This window comes from Acomys minous (assembly GCF_964271855.1).
Source record: "Acomys minous genome assembly, chromosome: 3".
Taxonomy (NCBI): domain Eukaryota; kingdom Metazoa; phylum Chordata; class Mammalia; order Rodentia; family Muridae; genus Acomys; species Acomys minous.
Genome location: NC_140485.1, coordinates 26,610,159 through 26,634,951, shown reverse-complemented (window position 1 = coordinate 26,634,951; position 24,793 = coordinate 26,610,159). Strand labels below are relative to the sequence as shown.

General features: G+C 45.5%; 1 protein-coding gene across 1 annotated transcript; it reads left to right on the top strand.

Moving 5' to 3' along the window:
* Positions 1-9,337: 9,337 nt before the first annotated feature.
* Positions 9,338-15,557, top strand: B2M (beta-2-microglobulin). Its single transcript, XM_084777893.1, has 4 exons — positions 9,338-9,478; positions 12,386-12,664; positions 13,098-13,126; positions 14,192-15,557. Exons 1-3 carry the CDS (start codon positions 9,412-9,414, stop codon positions 13,109-13,111), a joined length of 360 nt encoding a protein of 119 aa, XP_084634019.1. The 5' UTR covers positions 9,338-9,411; the 3' UTR covers positions 13,112-13,126; positions 14,192-15,557.
* The last annotated feature ends 9,236 nt before the right edge of the window (positions 15,558-24,793 follow it).

Below are 24,793 nucleotides of genomic sequence, written 5' to 3'. Positions count from 1 at the left end.
GGAGAGATGGCTTTGAGGTTAAGAGCACTGGCTGCTCTTCCAAAGGCCCCGAGTTCAATTCCCAGCAACCACATGGTGGCTCACAACAATCTTTAATGAGATCTGGTGTTCTCTTCTGGTGTGCAGGTGTACATACAGGAAGAACACTGTATACATAATAAATAAATCTTTAAAAACAAAGCAAAACAAAACAAAAAAACCTAATTTGTCCTACTTCTGTAGACCGGAAGTCTAGCACAAGTCTCATGAAGCCAAAACCAAGACGTTGGTGGGGCAGCAATGCTCTCTCCGCAGACTCCGGGGGAATCTGTTCTTGACTTTTCTGCCTTCTCCAGGCTGCCTTCCTTTGACTCATGGCTTCTTTGTCCTAACACTGCCTATTCATCTCTCCGATTGTGCTTCTATAAGTTTCCTTACTAACCATAGTCACAAAATAGTTCCCTTATTAAAAACAATTTAGATTTATTTATTTTATGTCTTGAGTGTTTCACCCGCGTGTACGTATGCATGCCAGGTGTGTCTCTGGTGCTGGCTGAGATCAGAAGAGGGCATCAGATCCCCTGGCACTGGAATTAGCGAAGATTGTGAGCCACCATGTGAGTGTTGGGAAAGAAACCTGGGTCCTCTGGAAAAGCAGCCTGTGCTCTTAACCACAGCGTCATAAGGATTCATGCAACTAAAGTAGATTTGCTTAACTCATCCCCAGCAATCTCACCTCCAGGTTCTCAACCTTAATTATATCAGCAACATCCCGTATGTCTTAGATAACAAATTCACAGGTTCCAGAGATGAGGAGAGACATGTTTGCTGGGAATGGGGGAGCATTATTCTGTCTCACAGGGCATAAAGTGCAGAAAAGTCTAAAAATATTGTTCACTAGAACCCAATTCTATATATAAATGATACAGAGGTGAGCCAATGCTCTTTAAGGTGATTGGGCTGTTAAGAATGCTAACAAGAGGCTGGAGAGATAGCTCAGCCATTAAAAGCGAGGTCACAACCAAAAATAAAAGAATGTTAACAAATAGGACATGGTGGGCCATACTCTTAACCCCAGCACTTGGGAGGCAGAGGCAGGTAGATCTCTGTGAGTTCAAGTCCAGCTAGCTACAGAGTGAGTCCAGGTCAGTCAAGGCTACACAGAGAAACCTGTCTTGAAAAACCAATAAATAAATAAACAAACAAACAAATACATAAATTAAAGGCAGGGTGATAGTTTTTGTTATAAAGCACCCTCTGATATATAATTTTCCTACAAAGAGACAAGTTTTTGCCTGGTGTCGTCAGGGCTCTCCAGAGGGACAGAACTTATTGAATGGCTGTATAGACAGGCTATGGTCCAGCTTGTCCATCAGTGGCCGCCTACCAACGGAAAAGGCAAGAATCCAGCAGTAGTTCAGTCCACAAAGTGGGATGTCTCAGCTGGTCTTCAGCTTACACCAGAATTCTGAAGAAGTAGGCCCCAGCATCAGTGAAGAAATAGACTTGCCAGCAAGAGGGAAAGCAAGCAGGCACAGAGGGTAAGCCTCCACCTTCTATGTCCTTTATGAAGGCTACCACCAGAAGGCGGAGCCTAGACTGAAGGTGGATCTTCTCACCGCAGAAGATGCAGATTAAGGCAGGCACTGGAGGCACATGCCTTTAATCCTAGCATTTAGGAGGCAGATCTTTCAGCCTAGTCTACAGAGCTAGTTCCAAGACAGCCAAGGCTACACAGAGAAAACTTCCTTGGGGCGGGGGTGGGGTGGTGATGGTGAGAATCTAGATCAAAAAGTGATTTAAGTAAGAAAAAAATTCCTCACAGATGTACCCATCCACTTGGGTTTTAATTAATTCCAGATGTAGTCAAGTTGACAACCAAGACAGCCATCACACCAGGTTTCATTTTTCGGCTGACAGTCGTCAGTCTTTCCCCTCTCCCTTATACCTGGCTTATACCTTATACCTGGCTGCTTGAGGCAAAAAGCCTTGCACTCAGTTTCTCTGGCAACAGGCTGGACTGTCCTCAAGATAGCCCAGCTGTTTTGGACACTTCAGAACCGGTCTGAGAGCACTTATGGGAACCATTCCAATGACAACAGAGGCTGGTATAACTACTGTTTCCAAAGCTTTGCTCCAGTTGTGGCTAGTTCAGGTAATCCGTGCCAGTAGGAGGAAGCAAGCCGGGGCATATAAACCTTAGTAAGCTTTAGGTGACACTGTAGCTTTTCTCATTCCAGACTGGAGGAAAAGAACCTCTTAGAAAACTCAGTAAGAAGGCAATGATTCCCAGCACTCGGGAGGCAGAGGCAGGCGGATCGCTGTGAGTTCGAGGCCAGCCTGGTCTACAAAGCGAGTCCAGAACAGCCAAGGCTACACAGAGAAACCCTGTCTCAAAAAACCAAAAAAAAAAGAAGGCAATGATTGGTGTAATATGAAACCTGTGATTTGTTTATATGTTGCCTGTGCAGCCTGTGATTGGTGGAACTGAAAGCTGTGCTATATGACTGGTAGAAGTACTGTCCTTCATTTGCAAACCACACCCCTCCTAGATGTATGCCCAGTCAGTTCAGCTCACTTTCTGAGTAAGTCAAGAGACATTTCCTTGTGTTGCTCCCCAGTGTTTTAACGTTATTAGCCTTAATAGAAGACCTCTTCTGCCTGGTGTAGTGGCGCACGCTTTTAATTCCAGCACTTGAGAGGCAGAGGCAGGTGGATCTCTGTGAGTTCGAGGCCAGCCTGGTCTACAAAGCAAGTCCAGGATAGCCAAGGCTAAAACAAAAATAAAAACAAAACAAAAAACAAAAACAAAAAAAGACCTCTTCTTTTCTTACCTTCTTGAAGTCTTTGTGGGGAGAGCAGGTTGAGCTAGTAACATTGTTTTACTTTGGTTTCTATTGGTGTGATAAAAAACTATATCAAAAAAACAACTTGGGGAAGAAAGGGTTTATTTCATCTTTTTTTTTTCTTTCTTTTTTTTAAACTCCCAGGTAACAGTGTATCACTGAGGAAACTCAAATCAGAAACTGGAGCAGAAGCCAGGGAGGAGCGCCTCTTATTTGCTTGCTTCCTGTGGCTAGCTCAGCTTGTTTTCTTACACAACAATCTGCCCTGGGTGGCACCGCCTCACTGGCCCTGAGCTGAGCCCAACCACCTACACCTTGCCTGCAAGCAATGTGATGTAGCGTGTTCTCAATGCAGGCTCCTCCTCACACGTAACTCCAGCTTGCGCCAAGTTGATAAGAAACCAGCACAGAAAGCTATGAAGAGGAGACAGTGGTAGTGTTGGTCCGACTGTAGTGAGGCGATAGCTAAAGAGTTCCAGAGAACAGCAGGCAGAGATGACAAAGGATGGAGGACGCATACTGAAGGTGAAAAACTGAGTTGCTGAAGATGAGGGCCTGGGAGCCCTGGTCACTGGAAGAGAGTTCCAGTCAGCTGGCAAGATGGAGACTCCTCTACCCAAAGGCTTAGGAACCGTAACACTGGCTGCTGGGGGTTGCTGGGGGCTGCTGGAGGCTGCTGCTGCTGTCGCAGCTGCAATCAGGAATTTCATTAGATGCTAAGTGGCCTTTGACAATCAAACCCTAGAGCATGAAGCTTCCAACATGAGCACCCAGCGCTCTCAGCCTCACACTTCTAGAGTCAGAAGGTTTAAGTCTCTAGTTCTCAGAGCCTGGCAACCCTGCCCATTATTAGTCTTTGACATTCGATAGCCAGGGACTACCAATGTTGGAAATGCCACTCCTCGCCTCTGCCAGAGCAGAGGGACTCCAGGCAGCTTACGGATAACATGGAACAGCATGGAAACTACCTGTCTGAAGTAAAAATAAGCAAATTCAATGAACATCTATGAGATTATCCCAATTTTGCAGAACTTCTTCTCCCTATATATGTACTATTCCTGTTTTTGTTTTCTTATTTATAAAGGAAAATGCCTACCTTCAAGACACCGGTGTACCTGGGGAGCCCTCATAAAGAGAGAACAATGTACCTGGTGATACAGAATAATCCTTAAAGACAGAGCCCCTCTGTCTATGGACACTTTGTCCCGCCTTAGCCACGGAATCTACTTGAGTGGACATATGAAAGTTTTCTTGCTAACAACATCTGGATATCTCTTCTTTCCCCCCAAGAACCAGTGCATCTTGTGCACAGGGGAGGAAGACCTGCCTGAAGTCTCCAGCCTTTCAGACTACAGAAGAGGTGGGATATCTCTAAGCGTTGTCATCCCAGGCTGAAAAAGGCTTCAGCTGAGACTAAAGTGAAAGCAGCTTTTCAATGGGCAACCCTCAGCAAGCTGTGCCTCTCCCCAAAATAGGGTACTAAACTGAAGGTCAGAGTAGGTTTTCAAAACATCCTTGCACTTCCCCATCAAGGAAGGACAGAAAGACAGAAGTCAGAAAAAAAAGGTTGGGGTGGGCAGGAAGATCAGATGCATTAAGCAACGATAGCTGTAGCATACCCTGCCCACTGCACCGCAGTCTCCACCCAACTGTGGTCAAATGTCCACATCCTGCCCAAGGGTGTCCTACCCTCCCAGGAAGCCTTCACTCACTCATCCTTAGAAAGGACCAAGGTCTCTTTTCTCCATTGCCTTGTTCTTCATGACTCTGTCATTCTGATGCCCCATTCTCTGTTGCTGTGGGTATCTCTCTGTTCTGGATGACTCTCTCTCTCTCTCTCTCTCTCTCTCTCTCTCTCTCTCTCTCTGTGTGTGTGTGTGTGTGTGTGTGTGTGTGTGTCCCATAGTGCTGTTCAGCTCTGCCTTCAGCTTTTTCCAGGGCTGCCCCTTTCTTCACCAGCATTTCCTCACCAAGAGGACCACCTGCCACTGTTCACAAGAGTCCTAAGTATATGGCTTCTGTAGAGATCAATAAGAGAATATATATACAAATTCCTACCTATGTCTGGCCCCAGCTAAGAACTTTTGTTTGTTATTGTTGACAAAATAAAAATAATAACTTAAAAAAAAAAAGACACCGGTGTAGTCTGGGTGATCAGTTTTACATATTTGTTAGTGTACGTATGAGTCATCTGGATGCCGTGTTTAAAGGGGGAATTTGCTACAGCTCGTCTGAGATGGACCCGGCAGCCTGCATGTCTAAGTGCTTCTAGGTCCTACAGGTGCTGCTGTTGGATCGTGCTTTGAAGGCAGGGGACTGAGGACAAAATCTTGAATTGCTCTCTTGTTTCCGGAGGATGGTCCGCTCAGGTGCACTTGTACTGTGCCTGCCGCTCCACTGTGATGCCTTACTTCTCCTTCTGTTCAAGCACTTCATGCTTTTTGAAATCTAGTGGTGATATAAGTATCCATGATTTCAGAATTCATCTTTCTGCTGGCAGTGGTGGCCCAGCACTTGAGGGGCAGAGGCAGGCAGATATTTGAATTTTGAGACCAGCTTGTTCTACAGAGCAAGTTCTAAGACAGCTAGGTCTACACAGAGAAACCCTGTCTTCAAAAAATAATAAAAGGTAAATGAATAAATAAATAATATAAAAATAATAAAATAATAAATAAATAAAAAGGAATTGTGTGCGTGTGTGTGTGTGTGTGTGTGTGTGTGTCTACAAAGGCCAGAATGGGATGTCAGATCCCTTGGACCTGAAGTTACAGGTGTTTGTGAGTTGTCTAGTGTGGGGGCTGGGATGCAAATCCCATGCAATCTCCAGCCCCAGGATTTACCTTTTGTAGCCACAATAGTTAATATACCATAGATATATTAAAGTATGCAGTGAATAATATCTGTAAAACTCTAAAAAATTAATGGTTTTCACTCCAACAATTCCTTCTGTTTCCTAGAAACTACCCACCTGCTTTCTGTCACTACAAGGCAGTTTATCTTTTTTTCTTTTTATTTATTATTTATATAGTATTCTGCCTATATTTGAGCCTGCAGGTCAGAAGAGGGCACCAGATCTCATTATAAATGGCTGTGAGCCACCATATGGTTAGCTGGGAATTGAACTCAGGACCTTTGGAAGAGCAGCCAGTGCTCTTTTTAAAAAAAGATTTATTTATTATGTATACAGTATGCATCAGATCACATTATAGATGATTGTGAGCCACCATGTGGTTGCTGGGAATTGAACTCAGGATCTCTGAAACAGCAGTCAATGCTCTTAACCACTGAGCCATCTCTCCTGCCTCCTTTTGTAAGTTCTATATAAATAGATATATATGAAATTATTTTATCTGGCTTCTTATGGAGTTGTTATTTGATCCGTGCTCTTGCATCATTAGGTTGATTTCTAGTTTGTTCCTGATAGTATTCCACTGACAGAGCTACATCACAATGTATCTGTCCATTCGCCTGTTGGCAGCTGTTTGGATTATTTCTGGTTGATAACTTTTACAAAGCTGCTGTGAACATTCATGTACAAGTCACTGTATAACACATGCTTTTGTTTTCTCTCTGAGAAACACCCAAGTACAGAGGATAGATCTAATGGTCTATTATGCTTAATTAAAAAAACCCTTTTTTTAGACTTACTTATTTTGCTTTACTTGTATGAACAGTTTGGCTACATGTATGTACATACACCTACATGTATGTACATACACCATGTGCATGCCTGTGGGATCCCCTGAAACCGGGGTTGCAAGTGGTTGTGAGCTACAATATGGTGCTAGAAATTGAACCCTGTCCTCTGTAAGAACAACAAGTACTATTAACTGTTGGTCCATCTCTTTAGCCTCAAACTGTTTTTTTGTTTTTGTATGTTTGTTTGTTTTTCGAGACAGGGTTTCTCTGTGTAACTGCTCTGGCTGTCCTGGAACTCGCTCTGTAGACCAGGCTGGCCTCGAACTCATGGAGATCCACCTGCCTCTGCCTCACAAGTGCTGGGATTAAATGCGTGCCTCCCCCAAACTTTTTGTTGTTGCTGTTTGTTTGTTTTTTGTTTTGATTTTCTTTTTTCAGGACAAGGTTTCTCTGTATAACCATGGCTGTCCTGGACTCACTTTGTAGACCATGCTGGCATCGAACTCACAGAGATCCGCCTGCTTCTGCCTCCTGAGTGCTGGAATTAAAGGCGTGTACCACCATGCCTGGCCCCTAAATTTTTTTTGTTTTAAGTAAATTATCATATTATTTTCCAAAGTATGGTACTTATATTTTTTTACAGTGATACTAGGAGTGCATAAAAATTCTAGTTCTTCTAAAGAATTCTTACCAATATTTACTATTTTGAAGTGTTAACTGCAAAACCCTTTTTAGGAAATCATATAGGAAAAAAAAAAAGGCTACCAGTTTACCAAGTAATTATTCCCTTGGGAGACAATACTATTAAATTGTCATGTTTGTAGATTCCCAAAGTTGATCCCTTTAGACACACAGAGATCTTGTCTTGTCTTTTAAAATTTATTTACTTGTTGTGGTTCAGGCTTGATGGCAGCTAACGCCCGTTCTTGTCGTTTAAACAGTTTTCTTTCCCTTTCATTTTCATTGTCCAAACAAGTCTAAGTGGAAGTCGAAGAAAACACAGAAATCCCCCATCTAGAAAGCTGAAAATACTCCTCTGGCTCTGGCTCTTCTTTTTTGAGACAAGGCCTTGCTCTACTGTCCAGACTGTCCCAAAATTCCTGTCTGAAGCAGATCATTTCTCAGCCTCCCCATACCAGGAACTGATGTGTGAGCCGCCTCTCTCAGCTTCCACACTGTGAATTATTTCTTTCTGCTTTAAAAGTTGGTTTTATAAGTGACTGGAATAGACTCTGTCGCTAACGAACTTAAGTTTAGTATTTTTCTGTGATGTAGTGAATCAGAAACAAAACAAAACAGCTTTGAAGTTTTCTATTTTCCTAAAATATTCTTAATCCCAGCATTAGGGAGGCAGAGGCAGGTGGATCGCTGTGGCCAGCCTGGTCTACAAAGTGAGTCCATCCAGGACAGCTAAGAATACACAGAGAAACCCTGTCTCAAAAACCAAAAAAAACAAAAAAACAAAAACAACACACCAAAACAACAACAAAAACATTCTTCTAGTACAATTCAACACAGCGTTTAGTATAGCTTAACATTAATATTTTGGGTCTTTAATGTGCTAAATGAGTTCTTCTTTTAGCTGCGTGGAGAGAAGTAACTTAACTCAATTATTCATACATAAAAATTCTGATATTTCAGAGTTACAGAAAGGGATATTTTAGCATTAATATAGCATATAGCAGAATAACATTAATAATTATGATCCTTAAACATTACTGGATAAAACTACTACACGCTGTGTAGGTACTGTAGGAGTGCGTGGGTCTCTGTTTATTATCTTATTAAGGTTCATGGAGAATATTCTATTTTCTCTAGTTTAGACTCGAGCTCCACACTGAAGATTGTTAAAGGTTTTAAAAATATGACAAAGAAACCCAGAAGTTATGCTGCTGTCTTCCTCGGGGAAGCCAAGCCCAAAGTCGCTTCAGCTGAAGGCATCGTGATTTCTAAGCTCTCTCTCCATTTCTTACACACCGTGCCCTCTTCCTACTGTCCTTCCCTAAGGCTGCATCGGTTTGGCTGCTTGTGGTGGTCGGGACTCCAGAACCCAGCTGGTCACTGCCTGGCTCTGTAGTGTGCTTCTGGCCAGGAGGTTAACTTCCCTGTTGGCTGATGTAATACACATTCTGAGTGAAACTCAGAGCCTTTGTCTACCGATAAAGCAGGAACCCCAAGAGAATGCCTCTCAGGGTTTTTATCTCTCTATCAGGCAAACGAATTTCTTCGTGGATTCACTTTACTTGTTTGCTCAGTATTCCAACACCACTGCTCTAAGGCAGGACTACTAAGAGAATGGTCTGGAAACACAGCGTTAAGCCATTGTCTCTCCCCAAAACCCACCAATAGAACAAAGAAACTTACCTAAACTTATCAAGGGTACCCGAGGAAGTTCTCCCTCCAAAGCTCTCAAAGGAGAAACCTACAAGAAGCAAGCAAGAGTCTCAGAGCTGTCCTTGCCACAGGAGGGTCCTAGCACAGGGAGTCCCGAAACACCTTTGGTTTCCTAGGCTGGGGTTATAAATCAAGGTTTGAGCTCTGGCAGTTAATGCTTGTAAAGTGTCTTGACTTTACTTTTCAAGAACGAAAACTTCAGGCCCTAATTTTTTTTCTGACTGCGACACTGTTGGCAATTAAACGAATGAAGGCGCTCCCAGTCAGAAATCCCTGGGATGAACGACCGACCAGACAGACACACCAAACTCAGGAGCACGCCCTAGATCACAGAGTATGGAGGGTACGGCCCAGGCCATTTCAAGTATCACGGGGCTTTATAAGAATATGAAACTGAAAATGGGAAAGTCCCTCTCTAACCTTGTTCGGCGTCGCCAGCTAGGAGACTGGTGACGGCCTCCAGATCTGAGTCCGGATTGGCTGAGAGCTCAGGGGCTATATAAGAGCGCGCACCCAGCCCAGCGCTCATTTCTGTCGTCCGGAGCAGGTCAGGATGGCTCGCTTGGCGATCCCGATCTTTCTGGTGCTTGCCACACTGGCCGGATTGTATGCTATCCAGAGTGAGTACCCCCTTCCCCCGTCTCTTGGCGTTTAGATTTTTCCCTAGTTCTCCTTCCCGAAGGGATTGGCCAGGGCTGGATCTCCCGGGGAAGAGGTGAGGGTCTCGCTGCCCCGGTCTTGCTGCTTCCAAGGAGCAGGGTGCTGCGGACGGTTTTCTAAATGGTCAGCGCTGGAAGTGGGGGAGGCTTCTCTTTTGCTCTTTGCCTACCGAAGTCCCTAGGCTCCCAGCGCGCAGCGGAAGGGTGGGCCTGCCCCGAAGGTGCGGTGTGGAGGGTCACGGACGCTTGGAAGCCTAGCCGGGACCCGGGAAAGCCAAACCGCTACCGTCCGGCTTTGCACTTGAAGAGCGCCTCGGATCCAACCCGGCCAAAGTCCAGAGATATGGGCGTGGGTCCTAGGCTCTGCGATGTTTCCAAAGCTTTCTAACAGTTATCGTACTTTGTATCATTAATGTTGCTTTTAGTAATAACCATAAAGGCTGCTGGGTATGATAGCTCACTGCAATGCCGAGGACTTTGCGTGCTTTTCTAAGTTTGAAAATGCGTCTCTCAGATGTGGAACCAGAGGCATCGGGATTTTATGTAACTTATTCAGCAGTCGGGATTGGCATCGAGGCTGATCTATACCATCTATGGTAAAGCAGGCCTTTTGGATGTAACCCCTCATTTGTTTCCTCAAGTGCCCAGGCCTTCCTGGGTCATAGTCTGTAAGCAGGCTGGGCTGCTGGGCCTCTTGGTGCTTCATACAGAGCTTCCTTTTTGGCATGGCGCCTGGTTCTTTCCGAGATACACAAAGCCTCAATCTACTTTCAGTTTTGAAAAAGTGAAAATTTGTCTAAGTGAGGGAGGTTGCAAACTCTGGCGAGAGGATACTTCAGTATGGTTACTAAGACTTGTGAGGAGAAATAACTCCACAAGTCATAGAGGCAGAAAAGTAACAAAGGCCAGGTTCAGAGGAGGTCCAACAGTTGTCTTGATTGTAGAAGAGGATTCCAGGCAGCCTGAAGCAGGGTTCTGAGCCCTGTGGCATATGGTATGTTGTTGTTACTGAAACCGCACATGCAAGGAGCTCTCTGGTTTATCTTCCCTTTAACTTGACAGGAAGAAAAGGTCAAAGCTTCACTGAGACCTTTACCCCAGCTAGCCACCGTTCCCAGACGTCTTCCTTTAGTAGCTGCCCTTTAGAGGCCATGCACCCTGGCTGTACATGTATTTGAAAGTGTATTATAAGGCAGGTGTGGTGACCTTGGGGAGGCTGAGACAGGAGTCCGAGGCCAGTTTGGGAGGCAGTAAGCTTAAGCAAGCAAGCAAACAAGCAAACAAGCAAGCAAACAAATGCAAGGGAAAACAAAACAAAACAAAAGAGCCAGTGAAATGGCTCTGCAGGTAGAGACACTACAAAACCTGAGTTTGGTCTCAGATCCCACTTGGTAGATGGAGAGAACTGACTCTTAAGTCCACACATGAAATGCAGCTCGCTCTCTCTCTCTCTCTCTCTCTCTCTCTCTCTCTCTCTCTCTCTCTTTCAGTAAAACAATTTTTTTTAGAAAGCAGATATACATTAGTGATACCTTGATGTCACATCTGCGTATTCTACACAGTAGTACGTCTTGTCTTATTGGGTGAGAGGCAGAAACAGAATTTATAGGCTGGTGTTACGGCTCAGGAACTAAAACCACTTGCCCCGCCACCTGACCACCCAAGTTCATGGAGCCCACAAGCGAAGGAGGAAACTGTCCACTGTCTTTACAAGCACACCTGCAGGAGTGTGTGTGTGTGTGTGTGTGTGTGTGTGTGTGTGTAAGTGCACACGCACACACAACACTTGAAGGAGTTTGTAGTATTTTCTTTCCATGTCCCTATAGTGTGAAGTAATTATTCCCAACATGTTTAGTTCCAGCACTCACTTGAAAGTGCTGACTAGAAGTGCACATCCTCCTCTCCTGCGCATCGCTCCACTTCCACTCTGGCAGAGTGCACCCTTTCTTGGTCTCGGTTCTCCCTTCTCCTTACAGTATTTTATCCATCCCAACTCAATCATTTGCCGCACGCCTTTAATCCCAGCACTGGGGAGGCAGAGGCAGGTGGATCCCTGTGAGTTCGAGGCCAGTCTGGGCTAGGACAGCCAAGGTTACACAGAGAAACCTCTGTCTCAGAAAACCAAAAAAACAAAAACAAGCAAAACAAAACAAAACAAAAAACCCAAGACCAACTCAATCACTTAAAGCTTTGCCAGCTTCTGGAGATATTTAAATTTTGTTTGTTTTCTAGTTCATGGAGCTAGAGGCCTGTTTTGGAAGGCAAACTCTGGGTTGGAACAGAGAGGCCGGTACCCTGGATTGCCTTGCATAGGAGCCTAGTTAGGGGGTAGATGTTCCTAACAGCTGCCATGGGTAGCTCCACTTGCAGCGCCGAGTCAGACAATGTGTTAGGAAATCTAGGGAGGGGCAATAAGCAAAACGGAAGGGGATGAAAATAAGAAAGAAAGAGGGGCTGACGCAGCATACAAAAACATGCGTACGTTGATGTGGATACTGCAGATGGTGTCAGAATGAGGCATGGAATTTGAAAGTAGGGGGGCCATGGGATTTATTAAGGGAACAGACAGGGGCAGTTCTTGAGAGCCTGGAAGAAAAGCTTCTTAAAATACCCAGCACAGAGTCCAGTGACAGAAATACTGCTACAAGCCAGGCAGGAAGAACAAAAAGCGTGTACAAGATTTTGAGGAAAAGATACTACGTTCTCAAAAATGCGTTTTTGGGGAAGCAGACCTCTTGCCCAGGGTGGAAATGGAGCTGGGAGCAATAGATGAGCAAATGTGACATGAGGCACGGCCCGGACTGAGGTACAGGTGACTCCGAGGATGAGGCCCAGTGGTTATCATTTGTCTTTCCCTGTGGCCCGCAGGTCCCCCTAAAGTGCAAGTTTACACACGCCACCCACCGGAAAATGGAAAGCCAAACTTCCTGAACTGCTTCGTGTCCAAGTTTCATCCCCCTCAAATTGAAGTTGAGCTGTTGAAGAATGGAAAGAAGATAGAGAAGGTAGAGCAGTCGGATCTGGCCTTCAGCAAGGACTGGTCTTTCTATCTCCTGGTCCACACGGAAATCACACCCACACAGTATGACACGTATGCCTGCAGAGTCCAACACGTCACTCTGAAGGAGCCCATGACCGTCACCTGGGGTAAGCTTTCAAGTTCTTCTTTGGTTTCTCAAAACTCCATCTGCGTTGAGTCATAGCTTAGAATGGCTTTTGCTATTGTAAAAATCTGCATATTGAGATTGCTAGAGAATAACCCCAGAGGACTGATGAGTGGTACCCGCTGACTTACCCAGCATGCCCCTGAACCAGCAGTTCACTGCTCTGAGTGCAGGAGCAGCAGCAGCGCCTGCGGTCCATGCCCTCACATACTTACAGTTCTGGACTGCATCGCTGCCTTGGCTAGATGTGGGGGTGAAGGTTGTAGACAGGGCTGGATCTCTGGGTAGTTCTTAACAAATACTCCAGGCTCGCAACAACAACCAACCTTACTGCTAACAACACTTGGATGTCTGTTAGTACTTACTAGGATAAAAGTAAAGATGTTTTCTTTTTCTCCATTTTCTTTTTTCCATAGACCGGGACATGTAATCAAGCCTCGTGGAGGTAGGTTCCTTGACTGTAAGAAATGGGCCCTTGGGAGGGGGGAGGCTGGAGGTAGACCACATGCCTAGCATGCATAAGGCCCCCAGTTCTGTTCCCAGCACTGCAGGAAGAAAATTGTTTGATTCACTATCTTAGGAGCTGGTGTAGACAGCACTAACATGATAACCACCACTGTATGGAAGACATTGATCAGGGTAGCTTGTAGGTAGCCGGAGAAGAGTTCTTTGGGGTGACATTCCTTTATCCTGTGGATCGGCAGGAAGGAGGCATGTAGCCTCAAGTCTGGCTCTGCCACATCACTAAACCTCTAAAGGGAGAACAGCGCCTCTGAGTATGTGACAAGGGGGGGCTGGTGGTCCTCCACACTACCTGCAAGGGTTTGGTCAGTCTTCTGTTTTCACCCCGAGAAGGCCTTGGACAACGAATGTCCTGCTCTCTTTGAGTAGCAGTGGCCTTGCTCTTCACTCAGAAGGGTGGGGTGACAGCATTCCACAGGTGCGTCACCCTTCCAGTCTCTTGTTCTGCACCATTATAGATGTATTAGAAGCAGGCCTAGGACAGCGAGAGGGAGCTGGAGCATCTCTCTGTTACAAGGAGTCTAGTGGTAGAAAATTCAGCTTTTCAGTGAAATCCTGCTGTCCAGGGACCTAGGGGCCAAAAACTCATTCAAATCTAAAAAAGGGGAATTCATGACAGGGGGGGTAAAGGGAGACAGAATGAGAGTGGGTGATCTGCCCAGACAGGCAGTTACCAAATGGTGAAGTCAGAACCCACTTCCTTTAAGAAAGTGGTTGTCTAGCCGGGCATGGTGGCGCACACCTTTAATCCCAGGCAGAGGCAGGCAGATCTCTGTGAGTTCGAGGCCAGCCTGGTCTACAAAGCGAGTCCAGGACAGCCAGGACTACACAGAGAAACCCTGTCTCAAAAAACAAAAACAAGGCAGAAAAAAAGTGGTTGTCCAATAGACCCATTTGGTGGTGAGATCTGTAATACAATAGTATAAACGTTCCACTAACTTTCTCCTTCCCCCCTCCCTCCATCCTATCTCTTCTCTTTTTCTTTTAGGTCTGAAGAATTCATTTGTACCAGCTTAATTCCAAATTCAAATTTTAATATGCTATATAATTTATGCACACAGTAAGAAGTAGCAATGTATACATCATCTTCTTTGTAACTTGCTTTAAATACTGTATGCATGCCCCCCCCAAAATATGGAGACTAACACCCTACATATCTGAAATAATAAAGCACCAATGAGTATTTTAATCAGAAACTTTATGAGAAAACATTTTGATAATTTGAAAGAAAAAATGTTAATAAACATAGTTAAAAACAGTAGTTTATCACATACTCTGTAGGTGGGATGCAGTTATTTATCTTTGGTCTACCACAACATAAGTGATGTTTTTAAAAATCTGATAATTTGAGATATTTTCTTGTTGGTGAAGCAGAGGCCTAACTGAAATCTGTCACTGTGCCTAGCAGCTTAGCGGCTCTCCCCCAACTGTGGTTAGTTCCTCTTTGCTATTTTTACTCTGGGGAAAAAAAAAGGGGGCTTTTGTTGCTAGAGTATTACACGAAGTAGTTCCTAGGTAGCTTTAAGTGTCTGCAAGGGTGCATGTGGTTTTCAAAACCTACAGAGCCAGTGGATGTCTTAGGTTTCCATAGAAGCAGGTTCCTGAACCGAGGTCTAGAAGAAAATGACTAAGAAAGGACTCCGAAGCAGAAGTGGCAGGTGGGTGATGAAGGACAGGGATTGGGAAGCAAGGGACCTAGGGAGCTCAGAAGTGTTGGTCCCACCGGGAGCTCTAGAGCAACACACACCTGCAAGTTTGTCTTGGTAGTGTGTACAAGCCTACTGCTGGCGCTACAGGGCTGTGTGATAGGATGAAGGCCCAGATAGTTTGGGGTACAGGTTCTGGTTATTGGTAGCAAATTTTGGCTCTTACAGCTGGATGTGGGCAGGGCATCAGTGGCTACTGAGCTATTGGGCCTGCAGCATACCCAGTCTAAAAACCTGACTCCCAAGTTCAAAGTTTCTAATGGCTAATGTTAAAGTGGGAATCCTAATCTTATGAAAGTACCATAACATTCCTGACTTGAGCTTTTAATTTTGATACCGTTTAATTGTGTCCTCAAAGGTCCTTTTGTGGTTGGAGGCTTAGTCCCCAGAGTGGGGATACTGAGAAGTGTGGGGGGTGGGGGGGAGGATCTAGTGGTCCTGAGATACTCCCAGGGGATTCTGAGTTCTGGGAGGTTTATGATAAACACAGCAAGCCTGGCCTCTCTGTCCCTTCTGCTGGTCTAACATGTAATCATTTGCTCGCTCCATTCTGTTGGTGTGAAAGAGGAACCTTTGGCACAGAGCCTGTACTTACCATTTAAAATCTGAAACCTCAAAACTCTGAGTTAAATAAATCTCTTCTAAGGAGCTTGTGTCAAGTATTTTCTTAGAATAACTAGTTACTGATTAATAGTAACCATAATCCAAAAGTGGGATAATTAGTCTTGATTCACAAAGGTTATTCATTTATGTTTGTGTGTCATACATGTTCATATGTGCATCACATGCATACGTGGTGCCTATGAACTTCAGAAGAAGGTGTCAGAGCCCCTGAAACTAGTTATGGATGGCTGTGAGCTACCATGTGGGTGCTGGGAACTGAACCTAGGTCCTCTGGAAGAGCAGCCACTACTCTTAACTGCTAAGCCTTTATTATTTATTGTTGTATGTATGTCTGTATGTAGGGGTTTGCATGTGTGTGGAGGTGTGCATGTATGTACATGATTTTGGAGTGTGCATATGTGTTTGTGTGTATGTGCATGTGTGTACATGTGTGTATACCTGTGTGAGTGCACATGTGTAGGAGTGTGCACATGTTTGTGGGATTGTACATGTATGTACATATATGTGTATGGGTCAAAGGCCAGAGGTAGTTGCTGCTGGATGCCTTCCCCGGTTGCTACCAGCCTCAAGCTTGGCGATTCAGCTGGACAGTAAGTCTCAGGGATCCTCTACTTTCTACCTCCCCAGCGCTGGGGAGGGCACACAGCACCACACCCAGCTTTTATACGAGTGCTGAGGACTGAACCCAGGTCCTTAGGCCTCAAGACGGAGGCATCTCCCAGGGCCTCAATAAATGACACTTATAGGAGGTAGATGGGCCCAGAAGACAGCAATCTCCTGGAACAAAGTTCTTTGGGTGTAGTGTTTGGTTTTCCGTCTCTTCTTGTGTGAAGAGTTTAGTCTTGATTGGCTAGTGACGTTTTAGTAGGACTGGAGGTGGCCATTACTACTGGGTTTATGCTGTGTAGTGAACTTACTCCATGAGAAGCCCTAGAGAAAAGATTCCTGGCCAGGGGGCATCCCAAGTGCCTTAGCCCAAGGAAGCTGTCATAGCACGGCTGCAGTGGCTGCCTAGGGACTCAGCAGAAGGAAAGAAGACTGCTTCCTGCAGCAGCCAAGAGCTGGGAGAAAGAACCCCACCCTCTACCCTGCTAAGATGCCTTAAAAATACCCTTGCTACCTTAAAAATGACCTCGGGGCAGGCTGCAGGTAGAGAAATGGACCCTTCCCACCTATTCTGATGGAAACTTTGTTGGTACCCAGGGTGCCAAGAAGGACCATATTTTCAACTTCCTGTCTCCACTGGTTAAACCTCGAGCAGTAAGCCTGGGTGTGTTGCTTTGAGCCCCAACAATGGCTCTGATTCAAATGTGGTATTGTTGGCTCTGTGATGCTTTTCTGAAATAGTAACAATCTAGGTAAAATTCCCCAAACAAAAATCCCAAACTACACCTTTTGAGTTGCCTCACACTTACTTATTTCAGCTACATTAGCCTAGCACAGCAAGTGGTCAAGAGAATTTCAAGAAATAAAACAATCGGATTGTAAACTCTGGTTATAAAGACTTGTGTATCTGTAGGCTGCAACCTCTGGCCTTCAGTTTCTGGACACTACAAGTAATGTCACCATCTGAGACACCAGAAAGTGTGCTGTTAATTTTCAAAGCCTCACTGGGAGAATGTGACTAGACAGTAGGCCTGTTGATCTAACAACATCTGTGGGCGGATAGGGGTGGAGAACAGTTGCTCTTCCCCTTTCTGGTAAAGGGCTCGGGCTAAAGAGGAAACTAAGAGGGGGTGAGGAAGCTCCTTTTAATGCTGCCCTGGTGATGTGGCAACCTGCGGCTGAGTAGGCAATTCACAGACAGTCAAAGTGTTTTAGGAGGCAGTGGCAGCAGGGAGGAGGTCTAGAGGCAGGAGTGGAATTCCAGATGGAATCTGCACCTTATCAACCTGCTTTGCACCCTCCACTCTACAACCTGGGGTGTCCCGGACACAGCCTTCTCCTTGCTTATCAACATCTACACAGTCTTGCCAGTTCCTCAAGTCCCTCACTTGGGGTAAAAACAAAAGCATGTTCACATCATTACCCAATTAGTCCTACACGTCTCCTTGTTTGTCATCATCTGCACAGTCTTGCGAGGTCCTCCTGCCCCCCCCCCCAAAAGCTACCCTGGCAGGGATGAGATGGGTAGGACAAACACCCGGGTCTCAGGAGGGCTGCTGGGTGCCCGGGTAAAGATGAAGTGATGGTGGGCTCTGCTTACTGGGGCTGTCCAGCCTCACGGGAGAGTCCCTTTCCTGGTTGGAGTGGGGAAGTGTAGCCATCGCCTACCGCAGTGAGACACAGAGTGGAGAGGAGAGAGCCCGCCAGTCGTATTACCTGGGTCGATAGGTTGCTGCTTGTGATGGAGTGCTGCTGGGCACTGCACGCACGGCTGGCCTCCACTCACTCCCTCCTTAGGCTTTCAGTTACCACCAGGTTCCATGGATTATGTCCACATGTCTACTGTAACACTGTATTGTGCAGTATTCCTGCCACTGTGTTTGAGATGTAACTCACAAGCCACACAATTAGTACATTTAAAGTATGTAACTCATCGAGGCTTAGTATATCCATCACCATGATTTTAGAACATTTTCTTTTCTTCTCTCTTTTGTTTTTTGAGGTAGGGTCTAAGCTGGCCCTGAGCTCATTAGAGATCCTGCCTCTGCCTCCTGAGTGCTGAGATAAAAGGTGTGTGTCACCATGCCCAGTAATTTTGGAACATTTTCTTACCCTCCCCCACTAAAATCCTGTTCCAGTTAGCTGGCTCTCCCCATTCCTCCTAAACCCTCCAGCCCCCCAAAACCATTAATCTTTCAGTCTTTTGAATTTGTCTAGTTTTTTGTTTGTTTGGTTTGGTTTGGTTTTGGTTTTTTTAAGACAGGATTTCTCTGTGTAGCTATGGTTGTCCTGCACTTGCTTTGTAAACCAGGCTGACCTTGAATTCACATCAATCCGCCTGCCTCTGCCTCCCAAATGTTGGGATTAAAGGTGTGTGCCACCACGCCCGGCTCTCAACCTATTCTTGATATTCCTTTTATTAAAAGTGTTTTTTATTTACCTGTGTGAGGGCATGTGTATATGTGGCAGTGATAGGACATCTTGCTGCTATGTAGGATCTGGGACGGAACTTGGGTAGCCGGTGGTCAGACTTGGCAGCAGTCCCTTACCCACTGCAGGATCTCCCCTGCCATTTAGAGACTGTGATAACCACACCTCATCCTTTTTTGCTACAAGGCCTGGCTATGAAGTTCAGGCTTGCATAGAACTCACAGCAGTCCTTCTGCCTCTGCCTTACAAATGCTGGGATTAAAGAGCACAGCACCACGCCCAGGCTGAAACCAAGTCTCTCTATAGCTAATGCTCAATCTTCATCTCATTTCCTAGAACAAAATTTTAAATATATACTACATAGTTTTCCTTTTAAGTTTTAAAGATTCATTTATTATTATGTATACAGTGCTCTGCCTGCATGTACACCTGCAGACCAGAAAAGGGCATCAGATCATATTATAGATGGTTACGAGCCACTATGTGGTAGCTGGGAATTGAACTCACGACCTCTGGAAGAGCAGCCAGTGCTCTTAACCTCTGAGCCATCTCTTCAGCCCCTACATAATTTCTATTAGAAACTCAGACACGCTGGGCGTGGTGGCACATGCCTTGAATCCCAGCACTCAGGAGGCAGAGGAAGTCAGATCACTGTGAGTTCAAGGCCAGCCTGTTCTACAAAGCAAGTTCAGGACAGCCAAGGCTACACAGAGAAACCTTGTCTCGAAAAACCAAAAGCAACCAACCAACCAACTAAACAAAAAACAAAAAACAAAAAAAACCCAAAAACTAAAAAAACTCCAAAACCAAAACAAGCAAACAAAAATCTCAGACACATAAAAAGCTTTCTTTCTTTCTTTCTTTTCTTTTTTTATTTTTTTCTTTTGGTTTTTCAAGACAGGGTTTCTCTATGCCACCTTGGCTGTTCTGGACTTGCTATGTAGACCAGGCTGGCCTAGAACTCACAGCAATCCACCCTGCCTCTGCCTCCCGAGTGCGAGGATTAAAGGTGTGCGCCACCACGCCTGGCATAAAGAACTAACAGTGTTATATCCTATGTACAAGTGTTAGTCTGCGAGTGTGTCACATGCATGCAGTACCCTCGGAGGCCAGAAGAGGGCATGGGATCCCCTAGAACTGTAGTTAGAGCAAGTAGTGAGCGGCCATGTAAGAACCCAGGTCCTCATGAAGAGCAGCCAGTAAATATCCTTAACCGTCGAACCATTTTCCCAGGCCCTAAAGATTAAAAAACAAAACAAAACATGGTTTCATGTAGTCCAGGCTGGCTCTGGACTCCTTTACTCTTCTGTCTCTGCCTCCGAAGCGGTGGGATTACTGATGTGCACCCTCAGTCACCTCTCTCCGTCCCCCATGTGGGTGGTCCCCAGGATCAAACTCAGATCACTAAGCTTAACAGCAAATGCCTTAAACACCTTTATTTTAGCAACAGAAGTAAAACACCATCCACACTATTGTGCTAGCATTTAAACAGTGTGCACGCCTCCTCGTGTAAATGGCTTTTGGGTTCGCCTTCTTCCCACTGCCACCAGGACATGACGTGGAGGACAGGCACAGTTTCAAGAGTAATGGTCTCCAAATTGAAATGCATAACTAAGATTTTCGAATATGTATTTTCCGCACCACACCACGCACCTTATATAACTATCAATCTTACTTTTTTTTTTTAGCTTTAAAATTACATTTATTTATTTAGTGTTTGTGTGAAGGTGAACATGTGTATGGGGGCCCGTGGACACTCCAGGATATTGCTCCTCAGGAGCCAGTCACCATTTCTGTGGTTATTTTTACATTATTTGATTGATTGATTGATTGATTGATTGATTTTTGAGTGTGTCTATGTGGATGCACATGCCACAGCATGTCTATGGAGGGCAGAGGACAGCTTGAAGCATTCAGTCCTCTCCTCCTACCGTGTGGATCCAGGGAATCAAACTCAGGTTGTCTGGATGTCACAGCACTTGGGAGACTGAGACAGGAAAGAAGATAAGTGCAAGGCCTGGCCTGGCTACGTAAGTGAGGACCTGTCTCTAAAAGCAAAGAAAAAAAAATCACATTGAGCCCTGGGCTCAATCAATCCTCAGGAGCACACAGGCTTTGGCCATACCTTCTGTAGTTGGTGCCTCTGAGTTTCTCTTAAACAATACTGATACTTTGCTACTTTGGCTGGAGGGAAAAAAATTGACCACCATCATCACTATTGTCTTTACGTGTGCTTGCTACTTGGGGCTGGATTTTCCACGTCACCGTGGGAACTGTGAGCCGTTAGATTGAAGGATACTTTAGGAATGTTAAACAACACTATCTAGATTGTTCTGACACTTATTCTTAAGCCAGCACTGTCTGCACTTCCTGATTACACGGGGGTGTAAGGAAGCCAGTCCTTTCTGACTTCTTTTGCCAGAGGTGAAGTGTACGGTATGCAGACAGGTACAATGTCATGTGGCCTGAAAGGCCAGTCTGCTTGGTCCACTGGAGCTTCTTCAGACAGTGGTTTACAATTCTCTGACCTGCCGGGACAGAAAGGAACTACTCCCCTTGGTCATATAGGCTGTCTGTGTTCTAACGTAGGGTCAGCTAAGCACAGCATGTTGTTATGAACAAGCAACAGCCTGGCTGGATCACAGGCCTTGGAAGCACATTACGCCACAGCTTTGCTCTGTTACAGAGAATCTTACAGCCCGTACAAAGGAACCTGGACCTCGGATGGGAGGAGGGTGTGGTTTCGGCAGCGCTTTCTCTTTCCCTAATAAAATGTGCAGGGAAGCACTCTCCCCTCTTACAATTGCTCACAGCAGCACTGTCTCTACACGGAAGCTCAGCCGGGCGTGGTGGCGCACGCCTTTAATCCTAGCACCCGGGAGGCAGAGGCAAGTGGATCGCTGTGAGTTCGAGGCCAGCCTGGTCTACAAAGAGAGTCCAGGACAGCCAAGGCTACACAGAGAAACCCTGTCTCTCAAAAACCTAAAAAAAAAAAAAAAACAAAAACACGGAAGCTCAGCTGGACCAGTAACGCAGTGCCCAGACCTGCAATGTACCTCTCCTACTGAACTCTGGGTGTTTATTTTTGTTTGTTTGTTTGTTCGAGACAGGGTTTCACTATATCACTCAGGCTGAGCCCATATTCACTCTGTAGCCCTGGCTGGCCTTGAATTAGTGGTGATTCTCTTGTGTCAGCCTCCTGAGCTCTAGAACTACAGCAGCTGTCACTGCCAGTGCATTCTTAGGATGTTGCCCACACTCCAGACCTTGATGGCTTGGCTTTGAACAGGACACGCAAGATGAATATGACATATGTGTCCAACATTTTGACATTATGACATGATGTTTGTCATCCGCAGATGTGTTGAGTCATACTCATGTTGGGACACACATGACCTGTGGGCTCCAATTAATGACTTAACTCCTACTATTAAAATGTTTAATAAGTACAATTTCAATGACCTTAGCATCCTAATGGTGTCTCTAAGCCTGTAGGGCCCTTTCGGTGATAGTAGGCAGCAGCGGCGGTACTCACTGCCCCAGATCTTTTTCTTTTGGTTTCCTCTAGCTCTCCTGGTAGCCAGACACACACTAAGCACCAATCAACATGTAAGAGAGGCCTTGGTCTGCATTCAGTCCCCGAGCTTATATACCTACAAGCCTGGACTGCTCCGGTATTCTGGCTAGGTTTAGCTCTCAGGCTCACAGGAAGATGCAGATCCTGCCAGGCAGGAGGAGCAGTTTTATCATGTGTACATTCACGTGCACACGGAGGAAACACGCAAGTGTAGGTCAGGGGATATCCTTGGCTGCTGAGCCATGCCTTCCACGGTTGAGACAGGTTTCTGTTTGTGTAGGTTAGCTGGCCCGCAAGGTTCTGGAGATTCTCCTGGCTCCACTTCCCATCTTACGGTAGGAACACTGAGATTACAAATGAGCTGCTGCACTTGGCTCCACGTGGGTTGTGGGATTCAAACTTAGGTCCTTACTCTTGCAGGGCAAGCACTCTTTATACAGAGCCACCTCCCTACACACACACACACACACACACACACACACACACACACACACACACACAGTCTTAGGTACCATATAGATGCAGTTGGTCTCAACTCACTATAATCCTCATGCCTCCGTCTCCCAAGTGCTGCTCCAGGCATGAGCCACCATGTCTGCCTTTTCATTGGGTAGTTCTGAAAAAGGTGTTAAAAGTTAGCAGCAGTAGTTTCACTAAGATTTTTGAATGTTTATTAGTAGAGAGTTCTGTGGGTTTTTTTAAAAAAAGAAAATTTCTCTCTCTTTCTAAAGGATTTATTATTTATACAGTAGTCTGCCCACATGGGAAACTGCCTGCCACAAGAAGGCACTGGATCTCGTTACAGATGGTGGTGGGCCACCATGTGGTTGCTAGGAATTGAACTCGGGACCTTTGGAAGAGCAGACAGTGCTCTTAACCTCTGAGTCATCTTTCCAGCCCTAAAAGAGAATTTTTGAGATAAGGTCTCACTTTGTACCTCAGGCTAGTTATGAACTCTCATTTTCCTGTCTGCCACTCAAGTGCTGGTTTTATAAGTTTTATCCATCACACCTGTCAGCCCATAGCATTTTATGCCAGGAGTGAACAGTATTTTAAACTTCAACCTGTGCGTCTTCCACGCGTCTTTAGCTTCATAGTTCAGTGCCACGATATCATGAAGACAGATTTCTGATTTGAGAAAATACAGTCCAGTGGCATGGCAACCCTCGCGTGAGGGAAATATTTGAGAGGAGATCTTCCCTGCTCTCTGAGTTTTACGGACATGAACAGTTCCTGTGGCTTGTACTCCTTTCTTCTGAACATGCAAAAGCAAAGCAGCCCCAGGTGTGGCTCTCTCAGTCTCGCTGATCCTTTACAGGGAAGACAGAGAAGGTGACGGTGTGGTGTTAACCATGCACCTTGGCTTTCCTGCTAGGGAACTGCTTTTAGTGAATGAACCATTTGTCTTCTTTTTTTCTGAACAAGCCAAAAGAGCAGCTGCTGTTCAATCACCCAACTGGAAAGGAGCTGGGTAGGGCAGGAATTAGCGTTCTTGTTTAACATGTACAAGGCACTGGGTTCAATCCTAGCACCGAATATAAAAACAAAACACACATGCAGGGCATTTAATCCCAGCGCTTGGGAGGCAGAGCTGTGTGAATCTCTGTGATTTTGAGGCCAGCCTGATCTACATAGTGAGTTCCAGGACAGCCAGGGCTATGTAGAGAAACCCTATCTCAAAACCCAAAACAAATACAAAACTACAACAACAAAACCCAACCCAACCCAACCAAACAACAAAACTCCAAAATATAATACAACAAATAATCGAACAGAAAGGAGAATGTAGAATCATTGATAGGTGCCCCTCATTCATTCATTCATTCATTCATTCATTCATTCCTCACTCAGGCAGCGCTTATTACATATTGATAGTGTGGCAGGCCTGGGGGCCTAAGAAGACAGTCCTTCCTCAAAAGCTCAGTTCTTGGGAAAGAGATATGAAAAAAACAAAAACAAAAACAGGTTTCATGAAAGAAATAGTGCAATATACTCAGAGCTAGCATAGAAACATCTGCAAGGTGCTGCTACACACAGAGCTAGCTCTGGCTTCTCAGTAACTCTCTTGGCAAAGATCATCCCCTTGGCAGAAGGGACAGCCTGTGCAAAGCCAGGGGAGCAAGGCCTGTGTGGGCAGTCCTTACCTCTGCCATGCTGTTGTGCATGCTAAGGCTGGATAGTAGAAAAGGCACTAACCATTCAGGACAACATAGTGAATTAGAATTTAGGTAAGCAAATTTGGTAAGCAAAACGGCCAACCTGCTGGCTCTGAGACGTTCTTTATAGGCCCTGGATGAGCATGGTCTAGGCACGCATATCTAAGCTAGAAGTGCTAGAGAAAGCTGTGTGAAAAGCATCTTGCCCTGCTTCCTTAGGGCCCAACTCCAGACCTTGCTGCTCAATCAGATCTGCTTCTATAGATAGTAAGAAGGTGAGAAGGCAGCAGCTACCTGTTAAGGGCTCTGCCCAGGTAGGGAGAAGTGCTTCCTCTTGAGTTGGGCCTATTGCTGATGTTGCTGGTTGCTTTCTCTTTTCTAGAGCAGCCTCATTTGGAAGTGCAACCTGAAAACCTTACACTTACGTTCCTAGGGCTTGAGAGACAGCTCAGCTGTTAAGAGCGTTTACTGCACTTGCAGAGGACCAGAGT